This window comes from Equus caballus, chromosome 1, assembly GCF_041296265.1.
Source record: "Equus caballus isolate H_3958 breed thoroughbred chromosome 1, TB-T2T, whole genome shotgun sequence".
Classification (NCBI taxonomy): Eukaryota; Metazoa; Chordata; class Mammalia; order Perissodactyla; family Equidae; genus Equus; species Equus caballus.
This window is the reverse complement of record NC_091684.1, coordinates 157,721,791-157,749,700: the sequence shown is the minus strand read 5'-3', so window position 1 is coordinate 157,749,700 and position 27,910 is coordinate 157,721,791. Positions and strand designations below refer to the sequence as shown.

The window sequence follows — 27,910 nt, the reverse complement described above, 5'->3', positions numbered from 1 at the left end:
TGTAACAGAGGTATCCAGAAGTCCTAAGTATTTAAGGTATTTATTACAGGATACGAAGGAAGAGAAAGAAAAATTTTGAAACTGATTATGAGAAGTGTCGATTTGATGTGCAAGTTAGTGGAGAAACTGAAAAAGAGATTTTGCTAGATTTTTATGTTAGGAATTGGTGTGGTCATGATAAGTTTGGCCATATAATTTTCAGTCCAATGTGAAGGTAAATAGAGAAGGAAAGAAGAATTGGCTGAGCATAAATGAGAAATTTTACGGAAGTGGATAAAGAATAATGATTAAAATTTAGGTAGGTGGGGCCTGCCCAGTGGTGCAGCGGTTAAGTGCGCACGTTCCGCTTCGGTGGCCCGGGGTTCGCCGGTTCGGGTCCCGGGTGCGGACATGGCACCGCTCATCAAGCCATGCTGTGGTAGGTGTTCCATGTGTAAAGTAGAGGAAGATGGGCATGGATGTTAGCTCAGGGCCAGTCTTCCTCAGCAAAAAGAGGAGGATTGGCAGATGTTAGCTCAGGGCTAATCTTCCTGAAAAAAAAAAAAAATTAGGTAGGTTGTAGATGAAGAAGTAGTAGAATTATTTATGATTCAATTGTAGGAAAGAGAATACCTTTTGAAGATGCTAAGAGAATACCTTGAAATGTGTAGTCTGATATGTTATTAAAAGAAAATGAGGCATATCTAGAGTATTTTTAGCTCTTTGCCTCCCCACAGTTTAGGTTAAAAGAAACACTCCAGCTAATAAGGTGTGGAATCACAAGGTATGAACATTTGTGTTTCATTTTAATTCATCCTAGACACATTGAAAAACTTTGGGGGGTAGTTATTAGCAGCTTTATCTTTTTCTTAAAAAAGTGTCACTACAAATGGAAACCTTGTTTTTTTATCATTCAAAATTTGAGAAATATGAATATCTGCACATATGTTACATTAAATGATTCTCACCTTCTTATCCTCTTAATAGAGAGAAAAGGTTTGGTCATCAAAGATAAGTTGTCATGGACTGCTAATTTAGTTAAACAATGTTTATGTCTATGAAACATATTCAACAGATACTAAAACATCCATTTTCTAAGATAAAATTCTTTATAAAAGGTTTATGGATAAGGAGCTATATGAATAGAATATCTGTGTTTTTTAAATAATTAGACTCTAAACTTCCATTGGCTAATTGAAAAAAAAAAAGCAGAGGGGAGTATATCTGTGGTTTACTTAACAGAAAGTTGGCATCTGCAGAACTCAAAGTAGTGGTTTTTAAACTGGAACGTGCATCCAAATCACCTGAAGGGCTTATTTAAAATGTAGATTGCTAAGCTCCACCCCCTGCTGAGTTTCTGAATTATCAGAAGTGGAACTGGAGAATTTGCATTTCTAACTAGTTCCCAGATGGTGCTGATACTGTTTGCTGGTCCACCTGAAAACCAGTCACTTAGAAAATCCCCTCCCAAATTGCTGTGCCACACATGGTGATGTATGATAAATGTAAAATTCCACATATGAATGGGTGCTTTAATAAATGCTTTTGGTGATCATGAATACATAAAATTATCATTAGAAATTTAATATTTTGTTTCATTCAATATGTGCTTTTCATTTTAAGGATGAAACACTAGTACACTGTAGTCTAAATGAGCTAGAAGATGCAGCACTTACTTTTCCAGTCCTTTTCCAAGATGTCATTTATCAGGTAATTTAAAAAAATTTTTAACTTGATTTTTGGCTTGTTAGATAACATTCTGAACCAAGAAATCTTTCGTATGTTTGTGTATATATTTATTTATTTTTTGGTGAAGTTTAATGTTTTTTTTAATGGATTTCATCTATCTTTTAATGATTTATTAATGCAGAGTAGCATCCTGCTAAATATATACTTAAAACAGCATTAATTTGTTACAAAAAAAATGTGAACTTTTTTTACCCGGTGATCTCTGCTAGTTTCATAATCTGTTTGCCAGCAGGTGGAGGCAGGAGCACTGACATCATAGATCCCTAAGAAGAAATTGCCAGGTTAACACCTGGTGATTGTTTCCCCCCCCAAAATCCAATTAATATAAAGAAAACTCATTGCTTGTTGGTCATTTTTATTTCCTTTTGTAGTAATGTGGTCTGTAGATTGCAGTTTGGTAGATCTACTTTTTATTAATCACAGAATTCCAGGATACTCTTCTAGTTATTGCTTTACCTAGAAAAATTGGGTATAAGCATTTCTCCCTCATCTGTGTTGATGGACAGGTAACAGTGTAAAATAAAAATATCATTTACATTTCACTGTGAATTATGTGTGTTAGCCATAGTCTTTATGTTTGAGATTTTTCTGCCATAAAATTTGAATTAATTAATATATGTGAATACACTTTGAAAATTGCATAGTGCTTTTCTGTGGTGGTGGTTGTTATTTAATTAGCATTACCTTCCTACATACCATAGTTGTTGAAGGATTGAGAAAGGTCAAAATATCTGTTGTTTGTCAGGAGGAAGCCAACCCAAGGATTAACTAAATAAAGCCACAGAACATTTACCATGTGGTTGAGGAAAGGTGTTTATGGTTGTTTATGTGCTCTTAACAGGCAGTCAGAATGTGGGTATGGTTTTCTTGGCACACGATAGTTATCTCTTGGGAATCATAAAATTTCAGAGTTAAATAGAAGTTTGTGGTTCAGGGTCTGCTTTACCTTCTTTACCTTGTAGTGAGTTACAAGAGGGTTTATTTTAGCAGTTATTCTGAGTTTTAGTTTAACCTAGATAGGTATTGTAGGTATGGTAATATCTGAATACTGTGTTCATTTCTTTTTTATGTAAACTGACTTTAGTTCTGATATGTGATCAGAGGAGGAGCAAAATATACATGAAAGTAAAGGATTTTAAGATTTTTGTATTCCTTTTTAACTGGATATTATTTGGTTTATGGTAAATCTTTTTCTTTGTAAGACATTTTATGCCAAAGAGGTCGTTCTTGTTTAGTGTACTTCAAGAACAGGAGTCTTGTGGCAAATATAAGTAGTATAGCAATATCTTAGTTCTCTCTCTTTAGCTTGTTGACCTTGTTTTTAGTTCACAATTACGCTTAAAAACAATGGCTTTCAGGCTTTGAATTTGTAAAGGAAAGCTGTTATTTGAAAAATATAGATGAGATGACTTCTTAAGCTTCTAGATTTGACATTTATTTCTTGCAGATGGTTTTGGTCTGTTTATATAATTTTTAATAGCGAAAGAAACTTGGAAAGTAGATGAATTTGATTCTTTCCATTCATGAGCATTTCTTTTCAGTGTGACCGTAAAATTGAATTTTTTCTTACTGCTTTTACCATTTCTACTTTAATTCTCTTCCTTATAAAGTGCTTATTATTTTCATGTGGATCTGGATAGTTGTCTTATTTTGAATAAAAGGCTTCTAGCAGTGCATATGACTAATACTTATTAAAATTTTATATGTACTGCATCTACCTCTGGAATTCAAAGAACTTTTCCTATATATTCTGAATTACACTTTCTGAACCTGAAAAATAAATTATGTAGCCTAAATGAGGAGCAATGAGCAGGAAGTTTGGATCTTACAAGTTATAGAGATGATTGTATTTTAATATTATGATTTAGTTACTACATCGTGTGTAGAGTTTAGTTTCTCTTCAGTAAATTTTTGAGGATGTCCATAGTTAACACTGGGTACAGTCCCTTGGATTTCTTGTTTTGGCATAGCCATTCTGTCTGCTTTTTTAAAAATAACTTTGAAGAAACCTTGGGTTAGGGTTCCCCCAGTTTCAGACCAGCAAGCTCCCTTTAAACAGGGAATGATGTCTTTTAAACTTTCAGTGGTGTTGTCTCCATCTACTGGCAAAGAAGAAATATACACAAAGGTCTGAGATGATCTAAGAGATTTTGGAGAAACCACATTATTAGGTAAGATGTAACTTACATATTTAACCACTACAATATAATGTGGCCCACTTTAAAGGTAGAATCCTGTAAAATACTGTATATACTCTTTTAAACAATAGTTTATTGAGTTGAAACTCACAACATAAAATTAACCATTTTTAAGTGAACAATTCTATGCACTTGTCTATGTACTTTTGAACATGTCCGTTCCATGGCATTTATGTATATACTCTTAAAAATAAAATGGTAATCTTAAGATAGGATCAAATTCTTCATCTGAATCAAAGCCAGATAAAATACCCTCTTGGGACTTTTTTTACTTTTGCTTTCTTTTTGTGATAAGGTTTTTATGGTTGACCTATACCTACTTTTAATTCTACTTGTTATTTATCTTTCTTTCAAAACAATTTAAAGTGTAAATTGTTTTATATCTATATTAATAATCGTCTATATCAGGGGTTGGCAAACTTTTTCCTGTAAAAGGTCAGTTGTTAATATTTTAGGTTTTGCAGTCTCTGTTGCAAACTACTTTTCTGCCATTGTAGCATGAAAGCAGTCATAGTACATAATCGAATAAGTGTGGCTGTCTCTTGATAAAACTTTACTTACAAAAATAAGTGACGGTCTGAATTTGGCCCATAGGCCGTAGTTTGCTGACCCTTGGTCTAGTAATTGTGAGAGTATATACAGTAAATTTACATATTCAGATTCTAAGTGGAAGTAAGTAATCAATTGTTCATCAAAATTCTTGTTAATATATAGAGAAATTTTAAATTAGTCCACTGTAATCTGGTTGTGGGCTTTCTTAGTTTTTTTCAGATGAAAATTTGAGGGAAATTTAAGGTGGCCACCACTCACATTTAAAGATTGCCTGACTTCATGTATATATACTCTTCTTTTGATTGATAAGTAGGACTCAGCTTAGTTAATGCAAGCTTTAGAATTTATGAGCAGGTAGATTATTCAACCTTTAATATGGTACCTTGAGTGTATTTAAATTCCATTTTTCTAGGGGATAAAAAAACCTAAAAGATCCAACTCAAGTTAAAATTTAATGTACGTTACTACTGACACCATATGGAGAAAAAGTCATTTGAAAGAAGAACTGAGTTTTTAAATTGAGAGTATGGCACTCACAAAGGCAAAGTATATAGATTTTTATTTGAATGGGTCTTTTTTTTCCCCTTAAATTGGCAGTTTTTCCATAAATTGTTTTACACTTAGTTATTGGGAAATGCATTTATTCATAGAATGGTACAAATGCATTTGATATCTAGAAAAACAAGTGCATGATAAGTTCCAATGCACATGTTTAATCTTTATATTTAGCTTATATTGACACATTGTCAGGAAATCCATCTCGTGGTGTTACTCAGTTAAGAGGTCTCCACTGTATTTAGTTTCTGTTCCTGCAGATCCACCAATTCAAGACTCTAGGTCATCTCACTCCCTCTTCCATCCAGAAGATGACTGCTATCCACAAGCAGGACTGAATCAAAAGACAGATTTTTCACTTAGCTCTTGAGCTGAACCACCTCCTCAATGACCTTCCTCTATCTCCATCAAGAACTGGAGCTCAGTTTTTTGAAGATGTAATAGCGCTACTCAGCCCAAACGTGGCTAATTGAAGACAAAAAGAAGATGCCTCATATGTTTCACCACAGTGCAGCCAAACGTAACTGTGTTGTCCAACTCCTCATTCTGTAAAGTATGGCAGGGGCATCTGATTTTTGACTCTGTTCACCAATAAGACTTTAGCCAGTCAGTGGCTTTCTGAAGATAAGTAAAATCAACAAACTTTGGGTCAGCTGTCCTGAAATCAGATTGTGGTAAGCACTCAAGGAGAGATAGGATCCTATAGGGAGCTACTTGCTAAAGGATGCTTTTGTTTTATTAGTAAAGGTTGCTCTTACGGGAAAAGTTGGGGGGAGAAGGTGGGTGGGACACCCCATGATTAGCAAAGCTCAGCCTCTTCCCCAATATTATAGTTTGTTTGTTTTCTTGGGAACCTTACAGCCTAGGATAATTTTCATAAGGATTTCAAATATTTTATATCAGAGAACAAGAGAAGCAGAGAGTAAGCGGCTTCTTTCTCCTCTCTACAGTTTTTCCTAGAAAATTCAGCATTATTTTTGCTTCCTGAAGAAAAATATCAATCGTTTAAATGAGGAGTTTTCTAATAAATACCTAATCAAGCTTTTCCTTCTCTCAAGCTCTGACTTAAATTGATAGGAAACAAGAGGCAATTAGTTTTGACCTTCATAAAGCATAATTTTGTTGTACAAAAGTACAGTGTATTTTTGTGCCTTAAATACAACATTTGGGGTTGTGAACACTTAGTATTGAGGATAAAAGTAATATTTTAGCTGGTAGGGAACAATATTTCAATAATTAATTCTAAGTAAATTTTAAAAATAATTTTAAAGTAACTTTCCTATCCTTATTAGTAAGAATAGTCAGTCATTGGTACTGATTTTTTCATCATGATTATCCATTTTTAATTTTAGGTTAAAAAAAAGAAAGATAACTAAAACCTATAGTTGTCTACTTCTCAAAGATAAAATGTATTTCATGGGGAATTCTTTGTAAAAGTATCTTAGCAATTCATTAAGAAAATACATGGAAAGTTCTTGTTCACTAGCTAAAAATGTTCTGCAAATTTAGGAGAGGCAACAGTTAATTACTAAGCATATTAAATTGGAGGCTTCAAAGTTTAGAATTTGTTTTTAAAGGCAGCATTTTTGTTTTACTAAAATGGCCCCTTCTTTTGCTTTTAAAATGACTAAATTTTATTTTAATATAAACGTATCAATAGTTTATATATATACGCAAGTATATGTACATACACGTTTAAATAAAAAATATATATAATGGCCAGTTTTTACTTGAAAATTGTGCTTCATTACTAACTTTTAATATACCATCTGTATGAATGCCTTAAGCTTCCCTTTATCCCACTTGGACTCTCTAAGAAATTCCTTTTCAATTTTTTTTTAATTTAATACAGTATAAGCTTTTGCAGAGTTTTTAGTTTGGAGATTTTTGTTTGTTTTTATTGGTTCTGATGTTTTAGTATTTACCTATTCATCCTCAGATTGATCCACCTACCAGTACTTTATCCCTAGCAGCCATCTACCTCTTATTGGAACTGTGTGAAGCAAAAGATGACTGTAAAATCACCCTATGGGTTATGAAGTTGAGGCCTCCACAGGGCCTACTTGAGCAACCCTCTTTCTATGGAGAAGGTTTGGGTTTTGTCTCTATCCTCCGGTATTGGTGCTAAGAAAATGTTAACTAAGTTAAATAGCTAAGCTATCAACTGATGCAACTCATTATTATCTTCCCTCTTCTAAAAGTGTAGATTGTAGCCTTGGAGCTTTCTCTTTGAGTTGAGGTTGCCTATTTCTGTCCCATAGTCAGACTCGTTCCTGCTATTCTCCCTATGACTGATTACTTTTAAGTAGTAAGGTGGATAGTAATAACTATTGGCAGTCTCAGTGTGCCAGGCACTGTTCTAGGTGCTTTACCTGTATTAACTTGTTTAATCCTCACAACAACCCTATGAGGTAGGTACTGTTATTATACCCATTTTATAGGTGAGAAAACTGAAGTGTATAGAAGGGCTAAAAAAAAATTGGCAGAGCCACTTTGTACACCTGTGGTATCTACTAATGGTAAGATTCTTCAGTTATCTGTAGCATCTCAGTTTTCACATTCCCCAGTATTGTTAGTTTTCTACTGCTTTAAATCTTTACTGCTGACTAAATAAATAGCATTCACCAATCTTTTTATTTAAGGGTGCCAAATTCTTAAGTGGGTGAGTCCCATTGAACTTACTATTTTTTAACCTACAACAATGTAGCAATAAGTTCAAAGGATAGCATGGAAAAACTATTAAAGATGTTTCTTTTTGAATATGTTAGAGTCTTTTATCTGTGCTTAAAACCATTTAGAATAATTTTTCCTAAAAAGATTCACATGTAAGAACTTTTTTTTCTTAATCACTTGCCCACAAATTGAAACTGCTTATCTTTGGATGTTTTCTTTCCTCCTTTTTTTGGGTCATGCTGTTAAAGTTTTCTATATTAGATAAAGGTTTGGTAAACTAATAGAAATTACTCAGTGTATATAACTTGACATTGCATACTTAGACATGAATTTGAATTTAGACCAACCTTATCACAAAATATTTATAATCAATTTATAACTGGATATTTTAAGGACTACTTCTATCAAATCTAGTCCTGTTAAACCATTTATGGCCTATTCGGACTATCTATATACACAATTATAGGACATTCTCATTGTCTTAATACCAAAGAAAGTATAGGCTAACAGGTATTGTTCATATCAAGTAATGTTAATGTACTGTTAATGTAATGTTATTTTTCTGTTATTTATTCATTGCTTTTCTGTATAAAATTTAAATTTTGTTAAAATCCGTCCACAACAGATTATGAAAGATTAGTTCCATTATCACTGTTTTGCAGATATTATTCTAGTAGATTTTATTTTAAAAGTTTTACATAATGTACATATTCATAAATCCCTATCTTGGGGTAAGAATAGTCAATCTTATTTAAGACATGTCTTGGGGCAAGCCCAGTGACCTAGTGGTTAAGTTCACTGCTCCGCTTCAGAGGCCCAGGGTTTCGCCGGTTGGGATCCTGGGCACGGACATGGCACCGCTCATCAGGCCATGTTGAGGCTGAGTCCCACATGCCACAACTGGAAGGACCCACAACTAAAAAAAATACACAATTATATACTGGGGGGATTTGGGGAGAAAAAGCAGAAAAAAAAAAAGATTGGCAACAGTTGTTAGCTCAAGTGCCAAGCTTAAAAAAGAAAAAAGAGACATATCTTTGGGTATGATATTTTTATATAATAATTGTTTCTTATTACAACCTTATGCATTATTTTTCAGTTTTTTAATTTTTTCAAAATATATTTAGGTTAGTGATAGAAGATTAAAACTATTTGTAGCATAGATAGAAGAATTGCTATATATTCGGAGGAGTGTACGTATACCAGACTGAAATGAAAATTACATTTGTAAGACTACATGGTTCTGAAGAGTTGCATGTTTGCAGAAGGATGGTTGGTGAAATATTAAGTAGAGAAAGAATGCAGAAAATAGGAAGGAGGCAGCTCAGTACAAGAATCTTTATTATGAGAAAGAAGAAAAATGGAGTTAAGGGCATCTGTGGAATAGATTTGGAAGCATGCTTATGTGTGCATCTGTATGTTTGTGTATCTCTGTGACCTAACACAGTAAGTGATTATACTCTCAGTATATTAAGCATACAGTTGTTCTTTATTTGTTTCCTACTGGACAATACTTGGTGCTTCTTGACTTCTATATATTTTTGCTTTAATATATCCATCCAAATGACTTAGACCCTGCTGGCCTTATAGTTCTATTTTTGTTTCTGAGATTTTTCCTTTGCAGCACATGGCAGTCCCCTATGTGGTCGTAACCCCATCCCTGCTCACTGTTACTTTGTACCTTTCTACATTCTTTTTTTCACTAACCACCTCAGTTTCTGCCTGTGTCTCTTAATTTTGAAACACCTTCTTGTTCTAATGGTGAATCTGTTCTGAGGATAGGAACTTTTACAGTCAACATTTATTCTGTTCTGATGGTAAGGAAACACTCCAGCAATACATTCTCCCATCTTCAGTGCCACTTTTCATCCTCAGTAAACAAGTATATTTTGAAAGTAATGTCAGATTTTAAGATGTAAAAATTTAAATTTAGTCAAACTTGTAGACTGCATAATGAAGTTATAGTTTTGACATGATATGGCAGTCACTCTCTAAGAAGTTGGAAAATGTCACCTTTGTACAGTGTTCCACTTATTATACTTGGATAATATTGTTGAAATAGAAGTATTCCTCTACAATGGAAGTGTGTTGTGTTCAGAGGAAACAAATGCCAAATAACAGAGGTCCTGCTTATCTTAATTTACAATATGGAGCAAGAGGTAACAGGGATATTGAAAACAAATGAAAATATACATATGCAAAAGAGAAATAGTTTTAGTTATTAAAAGCATGTAAGTGATAAACCTTCTTAGCAACAAACAAAAGGCTCCTATTCATAGTTTATCATCCTCCTTAAGATGAGATAATTGAAAAAAAAGTATTGGCAGAATTGGTTGTTTTTTTCTTAACCATCACAAATCTATTTTGAAAAGACCCATAGTTAATAAAAAATGATTTTGCCAGTTAACATAGTAATATATCTAAAATCTATCAGTTACTTGGATTACTAAACAAATAAAGTGTGTGTGGTTTTTCAGCCAAGGCCACAAACTATACCAAATGTTTTAGAATGAAGATGTTAAAATTAATTAGAAGAGCAACTCTAGTTAAAACTTCTGTACCTCATCCTAAATGATAGTGATTGGATACTGAGGATTTGATTATTTTTATTTGCTAGGGGTAGGTAGGAGTATGTGGCTTACTTTATTTTTGATTAGTCAAGAAATCGAGATAAAATGCCTGACTAATAGGATTAAAAACAAGTTAAACTTTTATCATTCTAGCCTGGAGGTGGGGATAGAGTGATATTATTAGCATATTAATAGTTGTTCAAAATTTGTCTTCCACAAGTGATCACTTAAGGCAATTCAGTAGTTGCCCTTGTGTAGTCATGTAGGCTTGCCTTTCTTTATTTTGTCCATATTGCTTAACTTCAGGCAATTCTATTTCATTTACTCAACAGGTTTTTTTATCAAGTACGTACTATCTATTTGGCACTGTCTTATGCCCTTTGGGCTTTGGAAATTATAGGTTGGTAATACATAGTCCCTACCTCCTAGAATCCTTTGCCTGATTTCCTTGTTCTACCATAAAACATTCCCAGAACAAAATTTTTATCATGAGGGCATTTTTGTGTAGATGTGTGTTGACGACAGAATTAAACTCCATGAAGCCTTGATTTTGAATTTGTTTTCACAAGTTTTTTAAAAAAATCTGAATCCAGTGGAATCTAGTACATAGGTGTTGTGTAAATATGTGTTTGAGGTTAATAATCACTTTTGAATTCATTCATTCACAAAATGAATACAATTTAAAGGAGTCAAAATATTTTGTAAATGGGTGTTAGTAGCTGCTCATGGCTTATATTTCTGTGCTTTTTGAATATTGGAATATATTACAAGAGCCATATTAAAAGTAGGCAAGAAGCAGACACGGAAATAGGAAAATAATGTATATAAGGCAGTTCTTTGCGTATTGTAGTCTTTCCTGATATTGCCAGTAAGTTTTGATAACTGATATGTTTGACTATTATATTTTCAATCTCAAGTAGCCCAGTAGTGCTAATTTAGATGCCACATCTGAATCAGTAAATATAGAACAAGATTGATTTTTGAAAAATTCCACTTATTTAAACCCACCAATCCAGACATCTATTTCTTGAACACTATTTAATAGAAATTTAAAATAAAGGTATTCTTAGCAGGTGATTGTTGAGAAGAAATTCTAGTAATTATTGAGGAAGGTCATTGAGACAGGTCAGCTAGAGGTGGACACAGAGCCTGCCTAATAATTGGATGGATGCTGCCTGGCTGGAAGATGGAGCTGATTGGTGGATCAAAATCTCAGAGGGAAACCTTCCATTTTTAGTTTAAATGTTTACTAAAATTATATTCTACAAAGTACTGTTACATTGTATGCTTGCTATTTAACTATTAAAAAATGAAATGATCACCAATGATTATTATTACCCTACTAGAAAATTGTTTTAAGTGATTTTTGGTATGTGAAATACATTTGGTTGAGTGGTACTTATTAGTAAACTTTTGTATTACTTTAAAATATGAACTTTTTAATTATAATATTTCCAAAGTTAGAACATAGTATAGCTTATAAATAAGTTGTCTCTATTTTATATTTTTATTTGCTGAGGGCTGTCTTTGTATTTCTTCAGGTTTATGTGAGATTAAGACCATTCTTCAGGGAATTCCTGGAACGAATGTCTCAGATGTATGAGGTAAACATGCTTAAACTACTTACATAAGTATTTTTATTTTATTCAATATAGTACCCATATTTAGATCATGTATAATGATTACTTCTTTTCCCCTGAATTTGTAGATCATTCTTTTTACTGCTTCTAAGAAGGTGTATGCAGACAAGTTACTGAACATACTAGACCCTAAAAAGCAACTGGTCAGGTAAATTTAATTAAGAAATAGTGAAAATGTCTGTCACACTGATCTATGAAATTACTATGATTCTATTTAATTTTGAGGGCCATTTTCAGTTGGCTGCATATATAGAGATTTGTTGTGTTGAATGGTGAAAATAAATGAATTTTTTAAGCCCCAGAACTCTTTAAGAGTTCCTAATGATATACCTCCAGACAGACGTTCTTTAAAGGATACAAGGATCAAATGTATTTATTCACTGTTACAGCTGTATCCTTACTTCTTTTGGGATTGGGGGGAGATTGGGGGGTATGTGGAATTTTTCACTGTGCATGATGTTTTCCTTATGTTTCTGAATTAATGCATGTTATGTCACCTTTTTAATGGCATAGAGAAATGAAAGTTTTAACAGAAAAGATCAAATTAAACTCTTTTGCTTTTTTCAAGAGCAAATTTATATTCCATGGAAAGAAAATATTACATGAATCTAATTGGAAATTGCAGTTTGTTTAGTCACTCAGGTTATCCTGATCTGGACTCAGTTCCTTGTGTGTGTCCTCAGCCAGCAGATGCAGTGTGTTCTTAGTTAGGTGGAAGTGCCTTGGGTAATTTTAAAACAGTTTGAAAATTAGTTCCATTATTTCTGTCAGTGGAAGTGAGATATTAAGACTGCAGTATCTTGCTGCATCCTCTAAGATCTGGGATTTAATCTTTGAGTCTTTGAACAAGAGCTAAGAGAGATGCCACAAAAGGCTCATACAAGCTTTAACAGCTGAATATTCATTTTCTTGAGTGCTTTCTCCCATATAATCTTAGTGAAAATCCTAAACTTAATTTCTACTATTAATAGTACTGTTATTATTGAGTGGTTGCAACTGTGCTGAAAGGCTTTTCCTAATGTCCATGTTTGGGAAATTTTTTTCCTTCTAAATTGAACTGTGATTTTTTGTTTTTTAATCTAAAGAATCAAAATTTCTCCTTTTAGTCAGCTTCCATTTTATCTTTCATATAAGCAAGCTTCAGATACACAAAAGAAATGTTTTCTATTCTTAAAAGTATATTATAATTTATGCTCATTTTACCTAACTTTAACAAAAGTATACAAATTATTTTGCTTTTATAACTTCATTCATTCTGAAGATTTCTATTCAGCACCTCCAATATTCCAGGGAACAGTGGTGAGCAACATAACCCATTCCCTCTTGGAGTGTAGTCATGTAATTATAATGTTACAAATTAACATCCCTTTTTTAAACTAGATTTATAAAATCTGCACATTTGGGAGTTCAAATTTGTTTTATCTAGTTGTGTTTTGAGAAACTTAAAGAAAACTTTTTGAACAGTATATTGAATTCATTATAGTGCTATAAGGAATTATCTGTTTTGGTGACAAAGTAGACTTAGAAATTCCTATGATTTCTGAATCTCATGAATCCAAATGCAAACATGACGACTGGCAAAAGTAGTTTCTTCCTGAAACTGCATATGCATGCGGTTGACCCTCAGATTCCTAAATAACTGGAAGGGGTTTAGTATAATTTAATTAAAGTAACCATTAGTATCCACATACATAATTCAGTTATCTCCTGTCCTGGGTGAGTTTGCTGCTATTAGGGAAGAGGCAGCAATATGACTTGCATATACATGCTGTACCTGCCGCTCCAATTTCCTCATATCTAAATATTTATCCAAATAAAATATGGAATCTTATTTAGGACCAACCAGGTCTTAAATTCTTTTGTCCAGTCTTATTATTTTAAAGTAGGACTGTCTTTAAACCTTTCAGAGGTAGATGATCATTTAATTAAAATGTTCTTTATAATGAGCGGGGAAAGAACTGTTTCTACCACATTTTGTCTGGTTGTAAAATTCTTCCTCTTTGCCATCACCACTGGCACTGATAAGTTTAGGTGTTGTTGTTGTTAGAGCTATGACAGATTTTTTGGGTAGAAAATGCCCCTTTCTTGAAATTGCATAATTAGAAATGCAGGTATTAGTAGGCCCTAGCTCCTAAAAAATTGTTTAGTGGGATTAAGACACAAGGAAGCCAAACTACCAAATTATTCATGTATACAAATGGAGTATTTCAAGGTGGTCTGTACAATTATTAGTAATATTCAGAGACTAATAGTTTGAGTGCTAAATGGAGATTATATAATATTTATAGTATATAAGTATTATTATAAAACTTTTAATAGCTTTTTAAAATAATATAGCATTTTTCAATTTAGTATCATTGGTGAAACATCAGTTTACATTGGTAATATTTCAGTCTAAATTCATCATTTCATTCAATCCTTGTTTTTTCAAATGATCATATACACACTCACACTAAATTAAAAGAAAGATGGGTGTTTGAGAAATGTTGAAATGATGGAATGTTTTGGCCTTTGCACCTTTTCTCAAAAACTATGAGAAACTAAAAACATTTTTTAAAATGCCAACACGGAAACATTCCTTCTTACATTTTTTATTCTGGCATGTACAGGGATAGGGAGGCTGTGTGGTCTTCTGGTTAGAGCAAAGGACTGGGAGCCAGGAGGATCCTGGGTTCCATTGCGGGGCTAACCACTGACTTACTGTGTGACCTTGGGCAAGTCACTTGACCTCCTTGTGCCTCAGTCAACCATCTGGAAAATTGGTTAAAAAGCAGGACCTCGCTGACAACCAGATGCTGCATCTGAACTGAGCTTTCCTGGGTAAATAAATTATAAAAACAATTTACAGAGTTTTTAATCCCTCTTTATAATTTACTATAACGTTTTGGGATAAACCTAAGTTCTTTAAGGCATGGTAATATTTGGTTGTAAGATTTCAATAATGGCTAAGAACTTTTATAGTAAAACGATAGCCCCAAACTTAGGCCCACATTTATATTTGAATTTCCTCTGTGAGAGAAAATAAGGCTTAATGTGTGAAGCCTGTGGTGTGTGTATGTGAATATGTTTCAGTATGTGTTGTACTTTTTAGAGATTTTTATTTTTTTTAGTTAATTTGTTTTTATTTTTATGTTTAGGCACCGGCTTTTCCGTGAACATTGTGTTTGTGTACAAGGAAACTATATAAAGGACTTAAATATCCTTGGAAGAGATCTTTCAAAAACTATAATAATTGACAACTCACCACAAGCCTTTGCATATCAGGTAGGAAAATGGTTGCTAAAAAAACTCAGATTAGGAAAAAAAAATACAATGAGGACAAATGCTGCCAAACAGAATATGAGGGAGAACAGAATTTTCATTGATGGAATTCCCGTTTAGTGTCATCTTTTAGAATTAGAAATGCCAAGTTGGTATATTTGTGGAAAACTTCTCTTTTAAATGAAGTACAACATAAAGAAAAATCTGAGTAGTAAATCTGAATAAGAAAGGACGAAGATATACATCATTTAGTAGCATTCTTACCATTAAATAAATAATTGTAAATATGTTTGAAAATTATATATAGCTAAACCATGTTCTTCTGTTCTGTTTGACATTCTGAAATATTTTCTTAGACTATTTTGTCAATATGTATGTACCTTTTGTCGATGATTGTTTGAAACATAACTTCAACTAGAGATGAGCCATCCTTGCAAGATATATTTTACATTATGAATATGTTCATGTGCTATGATTTTTCTTCACAATAAATCAGTGCCGAATGGGGATGCTGGAAAGTGAGCTGGGTGTAGATGAAACAAGATTTGCCCTTCTGTGTTTCAAAATATCCATAATAAAAAGTTACAAAAAAAGAAAAGAGAAAAAACTGCATAAAGTGTTGAAGTATGTTCAAGTTAGGTCGCTACGTTTATTTGTTTGCATTTTGAGATAGGTTTTTAAGAATTTCTTCTTGGGCCCATATAAAATCATTTCAATTATTCACCGTCTCAAACATAGTGCTCTGTGCAAATGTTAGGATAAAGATATTTTATCCGAGAGATTATTTACTATAGAACAAATATGGTTTGCATTCTCGATTTTAGACTCCTCCTTCAATGGAATACCATTGAGTCAATTTGTTATGTTCCTATGTTTCAGGTTATCCTAATAGTTGTTGGGAATAAAACAATGAATGGCACATGGGCTCTGTGTAGAAGTATATGCTTTCTGATAGTTTTCTCTGTTTAGACTGGCAATACCCCTTCATTCACAATGCCTAGCATTGACTAATAGTAACTGTTTCTTGACTGAGTAAAGGAATGTTTTTAGTTATGTTAAGCAAAACTTGTTTTAATGGATCTTTCTTGTTGTTTAGTTTTATATAAACTAAGAAGAAATTATGCTGAAAAACCAATTAGTCTTCAATTTATTCCTTAACATCTCTCTCTTCCAATATTGAGTTGTCAAAGAATATATGACAAGCATAGATTCTGATGACATTCCTTTTCAAAAGAACTTATAGATCAATGTTTAGTTAAAAGTTACTTCTTTTTTAAGCTTTTCCAAAGTAGACAAATGTAAATAAAAAGAGGGTTTAGGGGCTGGCTGGTGGCTAAGTGGTTAAGTTCGCACACTCCGCTAGGGCGGCCCATTGTTTCACCGGTTCGAATCCTGGGCGTGGACATGGCACTGCTCATCAAGCCATGCTGAGGTGGTGTCCCACATGCCACAGCTAGAAGGACCCACAACTAAGAATATACAACTATGTACCGGGGGGCTTTGGGGAGAAAAAGGAAAAAAGTAAAATCATTAAAAAAAAAAAAGGTTTAATTACTTATTTATCCTTTTAGCTATCTAATGGAATCCCTATAGAAAGCTGGTTTATGGATAAAAATGACAATGAACTCCTAAAATTGATTCCATTTCTGGAGAAGCTTGTAGAACTGGTAAGTATATCTTATCATTTATCTTTTTGTGTTATGTTTTTGTTGCCCCAACTCTACTGAAGTAAATCTTTTAAATTGCTCAACTTAATGTGTACTGACTTTCTAAGTCAATGTGGTGGGAGATTAGGGCAGGTTGAAAAGGATTACAAGCATTTTCAAACCTTATACATTATATTAAAATTATGCTTATCAGTATTTAAAAATTTATAGGTTGAATGTTTTTTTTAATTGGGCTTCCTTTTACAAGTCACAAACTAGTTGTGTTAAATTGATTTCATTTTCTTTTCATAGTTGAGGTCTAGAATTAATGCTTGTGCTACTGAAACTTTATTCTGGGAGTTCTTTTTCCTATATCCATGGATTAATTTTAAAACTAATGTATAAATTAGAATTCGGGGCTTAACACTTTTACCTAACTTTTGGCTTGGCTTTCTATTGCATAATTGTTCTTAGAAAATTAAAACTTTAATGATAGTGCTTTTTAAAAATCTAAATTTAATTCTAAGTTAACTGCTTCTGTGTAGTATCTTTATATATAAGCAAACAAAATAATGTAAGTTGTAAAATAAGTAGTGATATATTTTCTCTGCAAAGTAAGAATGTTCATAATGTTATGAGGATCATATCTTTGAAATTATGTGGCTTTTAAAATGTCTTTTTTTTTTTTCACACAGAATGAAGATGTTCGACCTCACATCAGAGACAGATTTCGCTTGCATGATTTGCTGCCCCCAGATTAAGTACAAAGACTTGTCAAATCACTGAAGGGGGAGAGAATGCAGGACCCTTTTGGACTAAGACAAAAACATTGCCATTACTGTTGAAATTTTGCATTTTTGTACCCCGTCTTGCTTTTCTTATCTTTGGTGCCCAATAATAATCAAGGGTTACAGAAAGAGACTTTATCTCAGATTGAATACATACAGTAGGTAGGCTAAAACAGAAGAGTCTTTAGAACTAGTGCAACTCCAGTGAAATTTTTTTATGTACAGGACATCTGCAGTTTATAAAGAATTCTGTTTCTGCCACCAGCAGTTTGACCTGTAGTCACACAGGATTTTATGATAATAACAGAGATGAAAATGGACTTTTATTTTCTCTCTGTTTGGTGCTCTAAGTGGGTTTGTAGCCACTTTTCTGTTACTTTAAGATTCTCATTTCAACAGGAATGGCCAGTAAAAGTTGTTTTATTTTTCCTGTTAAGGTTTATAACCTTTTTACATTTTTGACCTGTATTAGATTAGAATTTCATTATGCATTCCTTTTAGTTGAGGCGCTTCATAGTTTTCTGGAAATAGTCAATTTTTAGTTTTTTATTATACATTTGAATGGCCGTTTTCCTGCTTTGTCTGCCTGCATATTGTATATTTGTTTAAAAATATTCTCTACTTTTAGTCCATGTAAGTTTCATTTAGAAAGACATGCATTTATATTTTGTTTCTGTAATATTCTACTGTAGGTGAAATCTTTTCAAAAATCAAGAGACTGGTTAGATAAGAATATATGAATGACTAATATTCAAAAGATTTAAACCATTGTGATGGCATGTGTTCCCAAATGGTAATATCTTGCAATGGCACACAGATTTAATGGATAAAGGTATACCTCAGACTTCACTGTGCTCACCAATCTTTGAGGAGAATGAGTTTGGTCACCTGCTGGGCTTGATTTGGTTACTGCTGCCTTTGGTTTTCTCCAGGAATGAAGTATTCAGCACAGTGACTCAGTATTTTTAGTTATTTTGCATGGGCTGGTAGTACCTCTGTTATGCTCTCGGTTACAATCAATTTAAAACTCTGTGTAACAGTCTTGGTACCTTACAGTAGCTATGCATAATCCTGTGGCACAGTAAACTCCCAAGCCACCAATGCAGTCAATATGCTCTCATAGTGGTTTTCTATGCTATATGAAAATAGTCTTCAAGCCTTGGTTCTCTAATGCAGCTACCACAAGAGGTTGATATTTTTATAGTGGCGTGTAATCTCCTTTTCCGGAGGCTTTTTATGGAAGGTAGAATTTGTAAAAGTTAGTATGCTTTGCCTCTCAACTGCATTAACATGCCACAGGCTCAGACTGTTTTTGTGTAAAGGATGTCAAAGAACGGCACTTTTTCTAAAGAGAAGTTTGATATTTTGTATGCTTGTTAAGAAAGTACAGTATTGGAAATTAAAGGTGGACAACTGATAATTGAGGAGTATGTCACTTAATTTTTTATGTATATTACCTGTTTACTTGTACAACTTATTGTACAAATTACATGCAGCTTCATTTTCAAATGAATCCTTAAAATAAGGAAATCTTTTTAGGAAAACATTTAATTTTTGTATTTTTGATTTTAAAGGCATGAGTTATGTCAATTTTCAGTGTATTAATGAAGATTTTAACTTTTCATCAGGTTGAGTGTTTTCTTACTATATTATCTGTTGTGTATGTAGTTAGCATATTGTGTCACTGAACTGTTTAAAAATCTAGCATGTAGAGCAAGCCTGTTTTGTGGAAGATCCTTATTCATTAAAAAATAATCATGGCAGATTTTCTGCAAAAAAAAAGCAAAAGCATTTGCAATTCAGAATACTGGGGTTTTTTTGTTTGTTTTTGTTTTAATTTAAAGAAAGGTATTTTGCTTGCAGGAAAAAATACTACAGATTCATTTTAGTGAGAATCTTTGAAATGTATTTATCTTTAGGGCATCTGGGCATCTTTATGCTGTTTGTCTTCTGTCTTTCTTGAAATAAAATGTACATACGTTACCTTTACATATGCTCTTGCTCAAAATTGTGAACCTAGTTACATTTCTCCTTGTTCCCTTTTTATGCTCAAACAGCAAAACCCAAAACCTATATGAGATTTAAACTTTCAGCGTACATGATAATTGCTGAAAGCTTTTCTGATTAAGTAAATACAGTCTCAAAGGGCTTTCCCGTAACTTATAGGGAAATGTAAGCACCTATACTATTGTGCCTGTGGGCACTTTAAATAAACATCAACTTTTAATCATCTTTTATTAATGGTAAAGCTGTTTTCAGTCCCATGCTAGGAGAGTTATTTTAAGTTGACTGACAAATGAATCAAGCGTAACAAGATTTTGAAAAGAAAGAAACTAAGGGAAATTTAATATGACCTGGGAAAATTTCTTGAGGCCAATTTAATTTGTTGTTAATGTAGAATTTAAAATAATTTATAAAGAGACAATTATCCAGCTTCCTTCCACCTTAGTATGTTTTATCTCCTCATTATCCCTTCTTTTCTTTATCTGTTGGTAGATGTCATCTTAAACACTTCCATTTAGTAAAGCGGAAGTGTCTGTTTTATGAATTGAGATGTGCCCAGTCCCTTCAGTTCACACAGGAAACATGAACTCTTAAGAACTGAGTGTAGTAAATGCAGGAAGGAGGATACCTAAGACACAGCAAAAGGGACCTATATACACATTATAACTCTAAAGTACATATTACAATTGTGATTTTCCATAAATGTCTGACTTTTAAGACATTCTTTTAAATATTTGTATTATTGTTAGGATGTTTTAATCAGTTATGTTTTTTAATTCCATGTAATATATGTAGCCCTAATCAGATTTATATCACCATATTTCTCCTTGGGTCTTAAAAAGAGAGTGGATAACAATTTGAAAGCATAAATTGTTTTATATTAGCTAGTATGTATATTTATTTACCTGATGGCTTTATCTCATTTCCCAAAATTTTGGGGGGGTTTGTTGAAAGCATTGTAACTTCTATAAATTGCTATTTTCTTGTAATTGTCAGTGAAAATGGATGTGTACATTGTTTTTTTATACTACTCTGGTTTTTCTGGTTTGCTTTTGGGTTTTTTTTTTTTTAGGGTTAATCATAGAATGGTTAAAAAAAAAGTTACCTTTGGCCAATGACTTCTTCAGCTAGATATTACTTTCATTCGACCTTCTAAAGAAGTTTGTTTTTCATTGTTTTGTTCAACTTGCCTGAAAAACAGAGACTTCATCTCATCATTGAAGAAAGCATTTTATTATTCCTACAAATCTTTACAGCGAGCACAGAATTCTTCATAAGGACCAGATCTCTTCCACGTCTTGTGTCAATCACATAAAGCTGAAATGTAAAGGACACTGAAGCCTTCATTTAATTGTACTAACATGATGGTGTTATATACTACATCATTAGCTAGTTAAGGTTTTCTGACTTGACTTCTCTTTGTCTTCCTAGGTATTTATTTGTTATCTCTTATAATCTTGTGTATCTAAATTAACTTAGTTAATAGTTACCAACTGAATAACTATGCCAAGCAACTAGGAAAGAATGTTTATTTTATTTCCCCTTATAGGGGAAGAGTGGACTGGGAACAAAAATGTATGGGCCGAAAGGCCTTAGGTTGTCATTCATTCACTTTCTTATTCCTCTCATGAGCTATATTTGAGTATAGTATTTTTTCAGTGCTGATGTGCTTGATTATGTCATTACTTTTCATGTCTTCCCCTGAGTTGAGAGCCTGCTAGGAACCTGTATAAAATACATGTTAAATTTCAGAATAAGAACCACAAAACTCAGTATCTTATATTTAAATGCTACTTAAATTATTATTGGAATCCAAGTCTCACTCACTAGGATACATTTTTATAAAATGTTTCTGTGTATCTTGAATTGAAATTACTTGCCCAGAGGCAAGAGTTCTGGGGATATAATGTGTTTTGAGAAATTTTTAAAAGGGGAATAAAAGAACAAGTTTATACTTAGTTACTTTATGGTTTTGATATTAGTTAGTATTTTAAAATACATCAGGGGTTCCCAAACCTGACTGTTCATTAGAATTACTCTGAGGAGCTTTTGAAATACAGATTCCCGAGGCTTAGCCCCTGCAAAATTCTCTCACTGTGTCTGGAGTGGGGCCTGAGAGTTCTGTGTCTTTTAAAAGCTCTCCAAGTGATTCTAATAGCCAGGTTTGGGAAATCACTGTTTTAAATGATGTGACAGCGGTTTGAGAGTAGGCAACAAAATAAAAGTTTACCAGACATCTCTTTGTGGTAGAGTTTTCTTTTTCTTTTTTTAAACTGGGACCAGATTTCACAGAACTTATTCAAGATACATGGAGGAATAATAAAGAAGATTGAGGCTACTGCTCATTATCATTCTTAACTTTCATACTTTTTAAGAGATTGCATTTCTAGCACTTGGAATAGCTGATCATATACACAGCTGAAGGACATATCCCTGAATGAGACCATTATATATATTAACTGTAAAATATTTCACTATTTTTTTATTTTATAAATCTTTGTAGAAATAAGCAATGAAATACTACGTTCGTCTTTTGAAATGGGATTTTTCAAGGCAGTGTCCTTTTTGCATTAAGGTAGGGGGGAGTTAATATTCTCTCTGCCTTTTTCCACATGAATCAATATAAAGTCCTGGACATTTAAAAATCTCAATTTAGTTTCTACTTATTTACTATGCAGTATAGCCGTGAACAAGTAATGTAGATTTAGTTTTCTCATCTTCAAATGCCCTGATCACCCTACCTCACAGGGTTGTTGTGGGGATAAATAAAACTTTTATGGAAGAACTTTTCTTTGATGATATTTTATCAGCCATTAGAAACAATATAATATCAATAAGATTTTTATAGTGCTTTTTTTGTTTACAAGTATGTAGTTTTTTCACATTACTTTCCCTTTTGATGATCTTCAGGACATCTGTAAGGAACATCGAGTATATTACAGATAAGGAAACTGAGGCTCGGAGAGGGCTGTAGCCCAAGACCTCACAGCTCTTCTGGGAGACTTGAGTTCAGGTATCACTACAACATGCTATTTCCCAAGGCCTTGGCATTCTTGTCTAGTCATGTTTGCATGTAAATACAAAGCTTTCTCAAGTTTATAAATCAACTTAGCCAACAAAATTTTCTTAAAAAGGAATATAGAAACTTGATTCAAAAATTTGTGGTACATATTAGGCTCTAGAGTTCTTTTTTTTTTTAATTGAGTTAACGATAGGTTACAATCTTGTGAAATTTCAGTTGTACATTATTGTCTGTCAGTCGTGTTGTAGGTGCAACCCTTCACCCTTTGTGTCCACCCCGCATCCCTTTCCCCTGGTAGCCACTAATCTGTTCTCTTTGTCCACATGTTTAAATTCCTCATATGAGTGGAGTCATACAGAGATTGTCCTTCTGTATCTGGCTTATTCACTTAACATAATTCCCTGAAGGTCCATCCATGTTGTTGCAAGTGAGGTCCTAGAGTTTTAACGATCCAATTTTAAACTGGAAGAAAATACCAAATTCTAAGTGTACCCCTTTATTTTACAGATAAGGAAATGTATCTAGAAAAGTGTCTTCCCAAGATCACAGAGCTAGGATTAGAATCTAGGTCTCTTAATTACAATTACTGAATGACTTTAGGAGGAATAATAGTCTTAATTTCTGGAATTACTGTGTGCAGAAGTGAAATAAAACATTTGAATGATACCAGAAAAAAGGAGGGGTTAGTTTTGAAAAGTAGAGAGAAAATAGCAAGAAAGAACCAGATTATGGTGAGCTAAATGAGGCATTTATACTTGATGTAACAGGCTAATAATAACTTGAACCAGTATAACTACAAAATAGCACTCTGGTCCCACCCAATCTCCGTGATGAGACTTTTTTCTCAAGCTTTATTGAGTCAAATTGATGTATAACATTGTGTAAGTTTAAGGTGTATGATGTGATATGATGTATATATTATGAAATGTTTAGCACAATAAGGTTAGTTAACACATCCTTCATCTCACATTCATTACCATTTTTGTTACAGTGAAAACATTTAAGATCTCATAACTTTCAAGTATAGGATACAGTATTGTTAATTATAATCACCATGCTGTACGTTAGATCCCTGGAACATTAGATCCTCATACAACTGGAAGTCTGTACCCTTTGAGTAACATCTCTTCATTCTCCCCCAGCCCCAGCCCCTGGCTGTGATGAAACTTTTGATTACTATTTTCCCTAAGTTCCAAAGGAGTTTAATGCCCAGACAGGTTTGAGAATCACTGCAGTAGGCCTTTAGAGAGAAATGACTGGATTTCAGGTGAACAGTTGACTTGGGAGAATGGTTAATGAAAGGAGCATAAAGTTCAGAGGCAAAAGACTGGAATTCAAGTCCTTGATAACTCATTCACTTACTAGACAAAGCAGTTCTCTGGGCCTCAGTTTGTTCATCTGTAAAATGAACCAAAGCTTTACCTTCCAGAATTATAAAGATGAAACATGTCAAAGCATGTTATAAACTATATACAGTACAAATAACTACAGGATGGAAATGTTCAAGCAGCTAATAGTTCTCTTGAGGGTATGTTGAGAGAGAGGGTTTGGGGAGAAGTCTGAAGCTAGAGGGCAGGAATTGACAGTAGAATCAGGGTATTGTAATATCACAGATGTCAGGGAGAGTCTTTAAGAAAGATGAGCAGTAAGGTGTATTCAAATGAAGACTGGAAAAGTGATAATGGAGAGATTACCTTTGACTAAGAACATATTTGATGAAAATATGCTGAGTGTTAAGGAAGAAATGGGTGATGAAGAGTGAGTGTTGAATAGCTTGAGATGTCTGGTAAGAAATTGGGGTAGCAGGCTCATATAAAGGATTTGCCAAGTAGAAGTCTTAGTATTGGATGAACCAAATAAGTGGAGCTGTTGGCTGCCATACGATGAGCTTTAATGTTGTTTGATATATAGCAATATTTGTTGAAGGTAGCTAAAAGTAGCCCTCTTGATGACATTGCCTTACTATGTGTTAGTATGTCAGGCTCTGCAAATGGCAGAAGAAAGCAAAGCTGACACTGCCCTCAAGCTTACAGTCTAGTGGTAGAGACTGACGTTAATTACTCTTGGGAAAAGTGTCACAATGGAGAAGAATGGCTTTGAGCATGCAAATAACACAGTCTACTCTGGAAGTCAGACTTGAGTTGGCTGAAGAATTAAGTTGAGATCTGTAGAATATTTATGGAAAGAATATAAAGCCAGGCTTAGGTGAGGGGGTGGGGGGGGATGGTAAAAATCTAGCAAAGGAGTAAATGATTAAATTTATCTTAAAAAGATCACTTTGGATGCTGCATTGGGCATAGAGTTGGGGCAGCGGGAGACCAGTAAGAGAGTTATATGGAAGTTGACCTAATTCTCCACACATTGTATTCCCTTTCTCCAAGACAACAAACAGCTAATGCATTGAGCACTAGCATCATAATGGACAATCCGAGGTCAAGAGACTGGTAAAGTCCGAGGGAGTATAGCTTGTCCAGTCTACTGACAGGTGTAGAAAGGCACCTCAGGATTTTATGGCACCGTACAAAAGTAAGTATGGAAAAATGTATAGGAGTTGAGTGGAGACATGCCATTTCACATCTCGTAAGATTCTTGGGTAAGCTTTTTTTGGGGAGAGGGAGGTTAAAATGGGAAAAGTCGTTCAATTAGTTGTTTCTATATCAAATCATATAAATTAACTTTTTATATATGTAATGAATCAGTGATTTGGGTACTGTAAGTGAGGGTTTTTCTTTTTGTTTTTTTGGTGTGTGTGGTGAGGGAGATTGGCCCTGAGCTAATGTCTGTTGCCAATCTTCCCTTTTTGTTGCTTGAGGAAGATTGTTGCTGAGCTAAGATCTGTGCCAATCTTCCTCTGTTTTTGTATGTGGGTCTACCCACAGCATGGCTTGATGAGCAGTGTTAGGTCTAGGCCCAGGATCCAAACCCCCGGCCACCAAAGCAGAGCATGCAAACTTAACCACTATGCCACTGGGCCATACTGGTGTGGAAAGAGCATTGTAGACAGAAAGTACAGCAAGTACAAAGTCCAAAAATAGGAAAAGGCTTAGTAGGCCCTGTACAAGAGGGCTGGTAGCAGTGAAGTTAATGAAAGAGAATGGCATAAGGGGGTTGGTGGGAGGAGGCAGGAGTCAGACTATAGGGTCTTGTAGGCCATAGTAAGGAGTTGGATTTTACCCTAAAAATAACAAGCCGCTAAAGGGATTTCACCTGAGAGGAAGGGTGTCACGATCTGATTTACATTTTTAAATTAAAAAACTGCCTAGTGTGTAGTGAATGGATTGTGGAGAGGGAAGGGTGGAAGCAGGAAAACAAATTGGGAGGTAATAGTAGAAAAGTCTAGAGAAAACTTGGATTGAGGTGGTAGCAAGAGACATGACGTAATTAAATGAATTCAAGATTAATATTGGTAGTAAATCACAGAACTTGCTGAAGGATTGAATTTAGAGGGTGAGAGAGAGGAAGAAAGCAAGGAGAGCTCCCAGCTTTTTGACTTGAGCACCTATAGACGGCTGTCACCACCAGTCAATCTCCAAAGGCATTATCTTCTAGGTACTTCTCCCTTCCCTTCCTCCTCCACATCCAGTCAGTCACTGTAGTAGTCAGGATTATCCGGAGAAAAAGAACCAACAGGATGTGTATAGAGAGAAAGAGACTTATTTTAAGGATTTGGTTTGCAGGATTGTGGGATCTGGCAAGTCCAAAAGCTGCAGGGCAGGCCAGCAGGCTGGAGACCCAGGGAAGAGCTGATGCTGCAGAGTCCAAAGGCAGTCTGGAGGTAGAATTCCTTTTTCCTCAGTATGTTTTCTCAAGGCCTTCAACTGATTGGGTGAGACCCATCCACATTAGGGAGGGTAATCTGCTTCACTCAAAGTCTACTATTTAACTGTTAATTGCATACAACAAATACATTTGCAGCAACAACTAGACTAGTATTTGACCAAAAACTGGGTACCATGGCCTAGCCAAGTTGACACACAAAATTAACCAGCACAGTCACTAAATTCTGTAGATTTTGACCCTTAAATATTTCTCAGATTGGTTCATTCCTTTCTGTGGCCATTGCCTTACTTTTAGGCTTGTGTTCTTGTCATTTAATTAATTCATAAAATATTTACTTATGTATTAGATACTGTGCCAAATAGTGGAGATACAACTGTGAATAAAAGATAGATTGTGTGGGGCCAGCCCGGTGGTGCAGCAGTTAAGTTTGCATGTTCTGCTTCGGCGGCCTGGGGTTCGCTGGTTTGGATCCTGGGTGTGGACATGGCACCGCTTGGCAAGCCATGCTGCGGCAGGCGTCCCACATATAAAGTAGAGGAAGATGGGCACAGATGTTAGCTCAGAGCCAGTCTTCCTCAGCAAAAAGAGGAGGATTGGCAGCAGATATTAGCTGACGGCTAATCTTCCTCAAAAAAAAAAAAAAAAAAAAGATTGTGACTGTGTCCTAAGGACCTTACATTCCAGTCTTTCCCTGCCCTCTGTCTTGCCTCGTTCCAATCCATCATTATAAATGGATGCCTGTATATCATTGCCTCTCACACTTTAATATGCAAAGTTTCATCTGAGGATCTTGTTAAAAGGCAGATTCTGATTCAGTAGGTCTGGGACGTGGCCTGAGATTCTGTATTTCTAACAAGCTCCCAAGGTGTTGCTGCTGATGGAGAACAAACTGAGTAACTGGGCTGTAGTCTCTCTCTTTTTTTTTTTTTTTGGTGAGGAAGATTGTCCCTGAGCTAACATATGTTGCCAATCTTCCTCTATTTTGTATGCGGGACTCTGCCACAGCATGGCTTGAGGAGTGGTGTGCGGGTGCGGGCCTGGATCAGAACCCCAAAGTGGGCCGCTGAAGCCGACGGCAGAACTTAACCACTATGCCATCAGCCCACCCCTAGAATATCTCTTGAAAGACCATCTTGATGAAATGTGTATTTGTAGACTCTCTGAAAAGATACACAAGAAATGGGGAACAATGGTTGCTGCTAGAAAGAACAGAATGGCTGATAATCGTCTATACCCTTTTATAACTTGAATGTTGTGCCGAGTACATATTCGTAAGTAAATTAAAATATCTGAAACTGCTCTCTTAAAACCCTGCAGCGCAGCCCAGTGGCCCAAAGGGCAGAGTGCAGCTTAGCCCATCGTAAGCCCTACATTATGGTCAGTTTACCTGCTCCGTTTATCTGGATTGGGCCACTCTCAGGTGAGGGACCATATGCGTTCTTTTCATGGGAAATGCACTAATTTCACTTGGTCATTCAAACTCCAATTTCTGC

At 34.4% G+C, this 27,910-nt stretch overlaps 1 protein-coding gene and 2 long non-coding RNA genes across 6 annotated transcripts in view; 2 read left to right on the top strand and 1 right to left on the bottom strand.

The window, feature by feature from the left end:
- Positions 1 to 22,400, top strand: part of CTDSPL2 (CTD small phosphatase like 2) — an 89,350-nt gene extending 66,950 nt beyond the window's left edge. For all 3 annotated transcript variants that reach the window (XM_001502842.7, XM_005603070.4, XM_023618516.2), the window contains exons 8-13: positions 1,603 to 1,689; positions 11,818 to 11,880; positions 11,985 to 12,064; positions 15,054 to 15,180; positions 16,749 to 16,844; positions 17,519 to 22,400. In XM_001502842.7, the coding sequence (XP_001502892.1) occupies positions 1,603 to 1,689; positions 11,818 to 11,880; positions 11,985 to 12,064; positions 15,054 to 15,180; positions 16,749 to 16,844; positions 17,519 to 17,584 (519 nt within the window). In that variant the 3' untranslated portion in view covers positions 17,585 to 22,400. The remainder of the gene's footprint in view (positions 1 to 1,602; positions 1,690 to 11,817; positions 11,881 to 11,984; positions 12,065 to 15,053; positions 15,181 to 16,748; positions 16,845 to 17,518) is intronic.
- LOC111768029 (uncharacterized) lies at positions 21 to 20,806 on the bottom strand. The gene is made up of 2 exons (XR_002799979.2): positions 20,721 to 20,806; positions 21 to 530 (listed from the first exon to the last, which is right to left on the bottom strand). It is a non-coding gene; the product is annotated as an uncharacterized lncRNA (long non-coding RNA).
- Positions 22,401 to 22,525: 125 nt separating the features above from the next.
- Positions 22,526 to 27,837, top strand: LOC138918040 (uncharacterized). Of its 2 annotated transcripts, none has more exons than XR_011426914.1 (4): positions 22,526 to 22,628; positions 25,019 to 25,163; positions 26,315 to 26,412; positions 27,735 to 27,837. It is a non-coding gene; the product is annotated as an uncharacterized lncRNA (long non-coding RNA). The 2 variants fall into 2 exon arrangements; XR_011426917.1 differs by lacking the exon at positions 22,526 to 22,628 and adding an exon at positions 24,763 to 24,842.
- Positions 27,838 to 27,910: the final 73 nt, after the last annotated feature.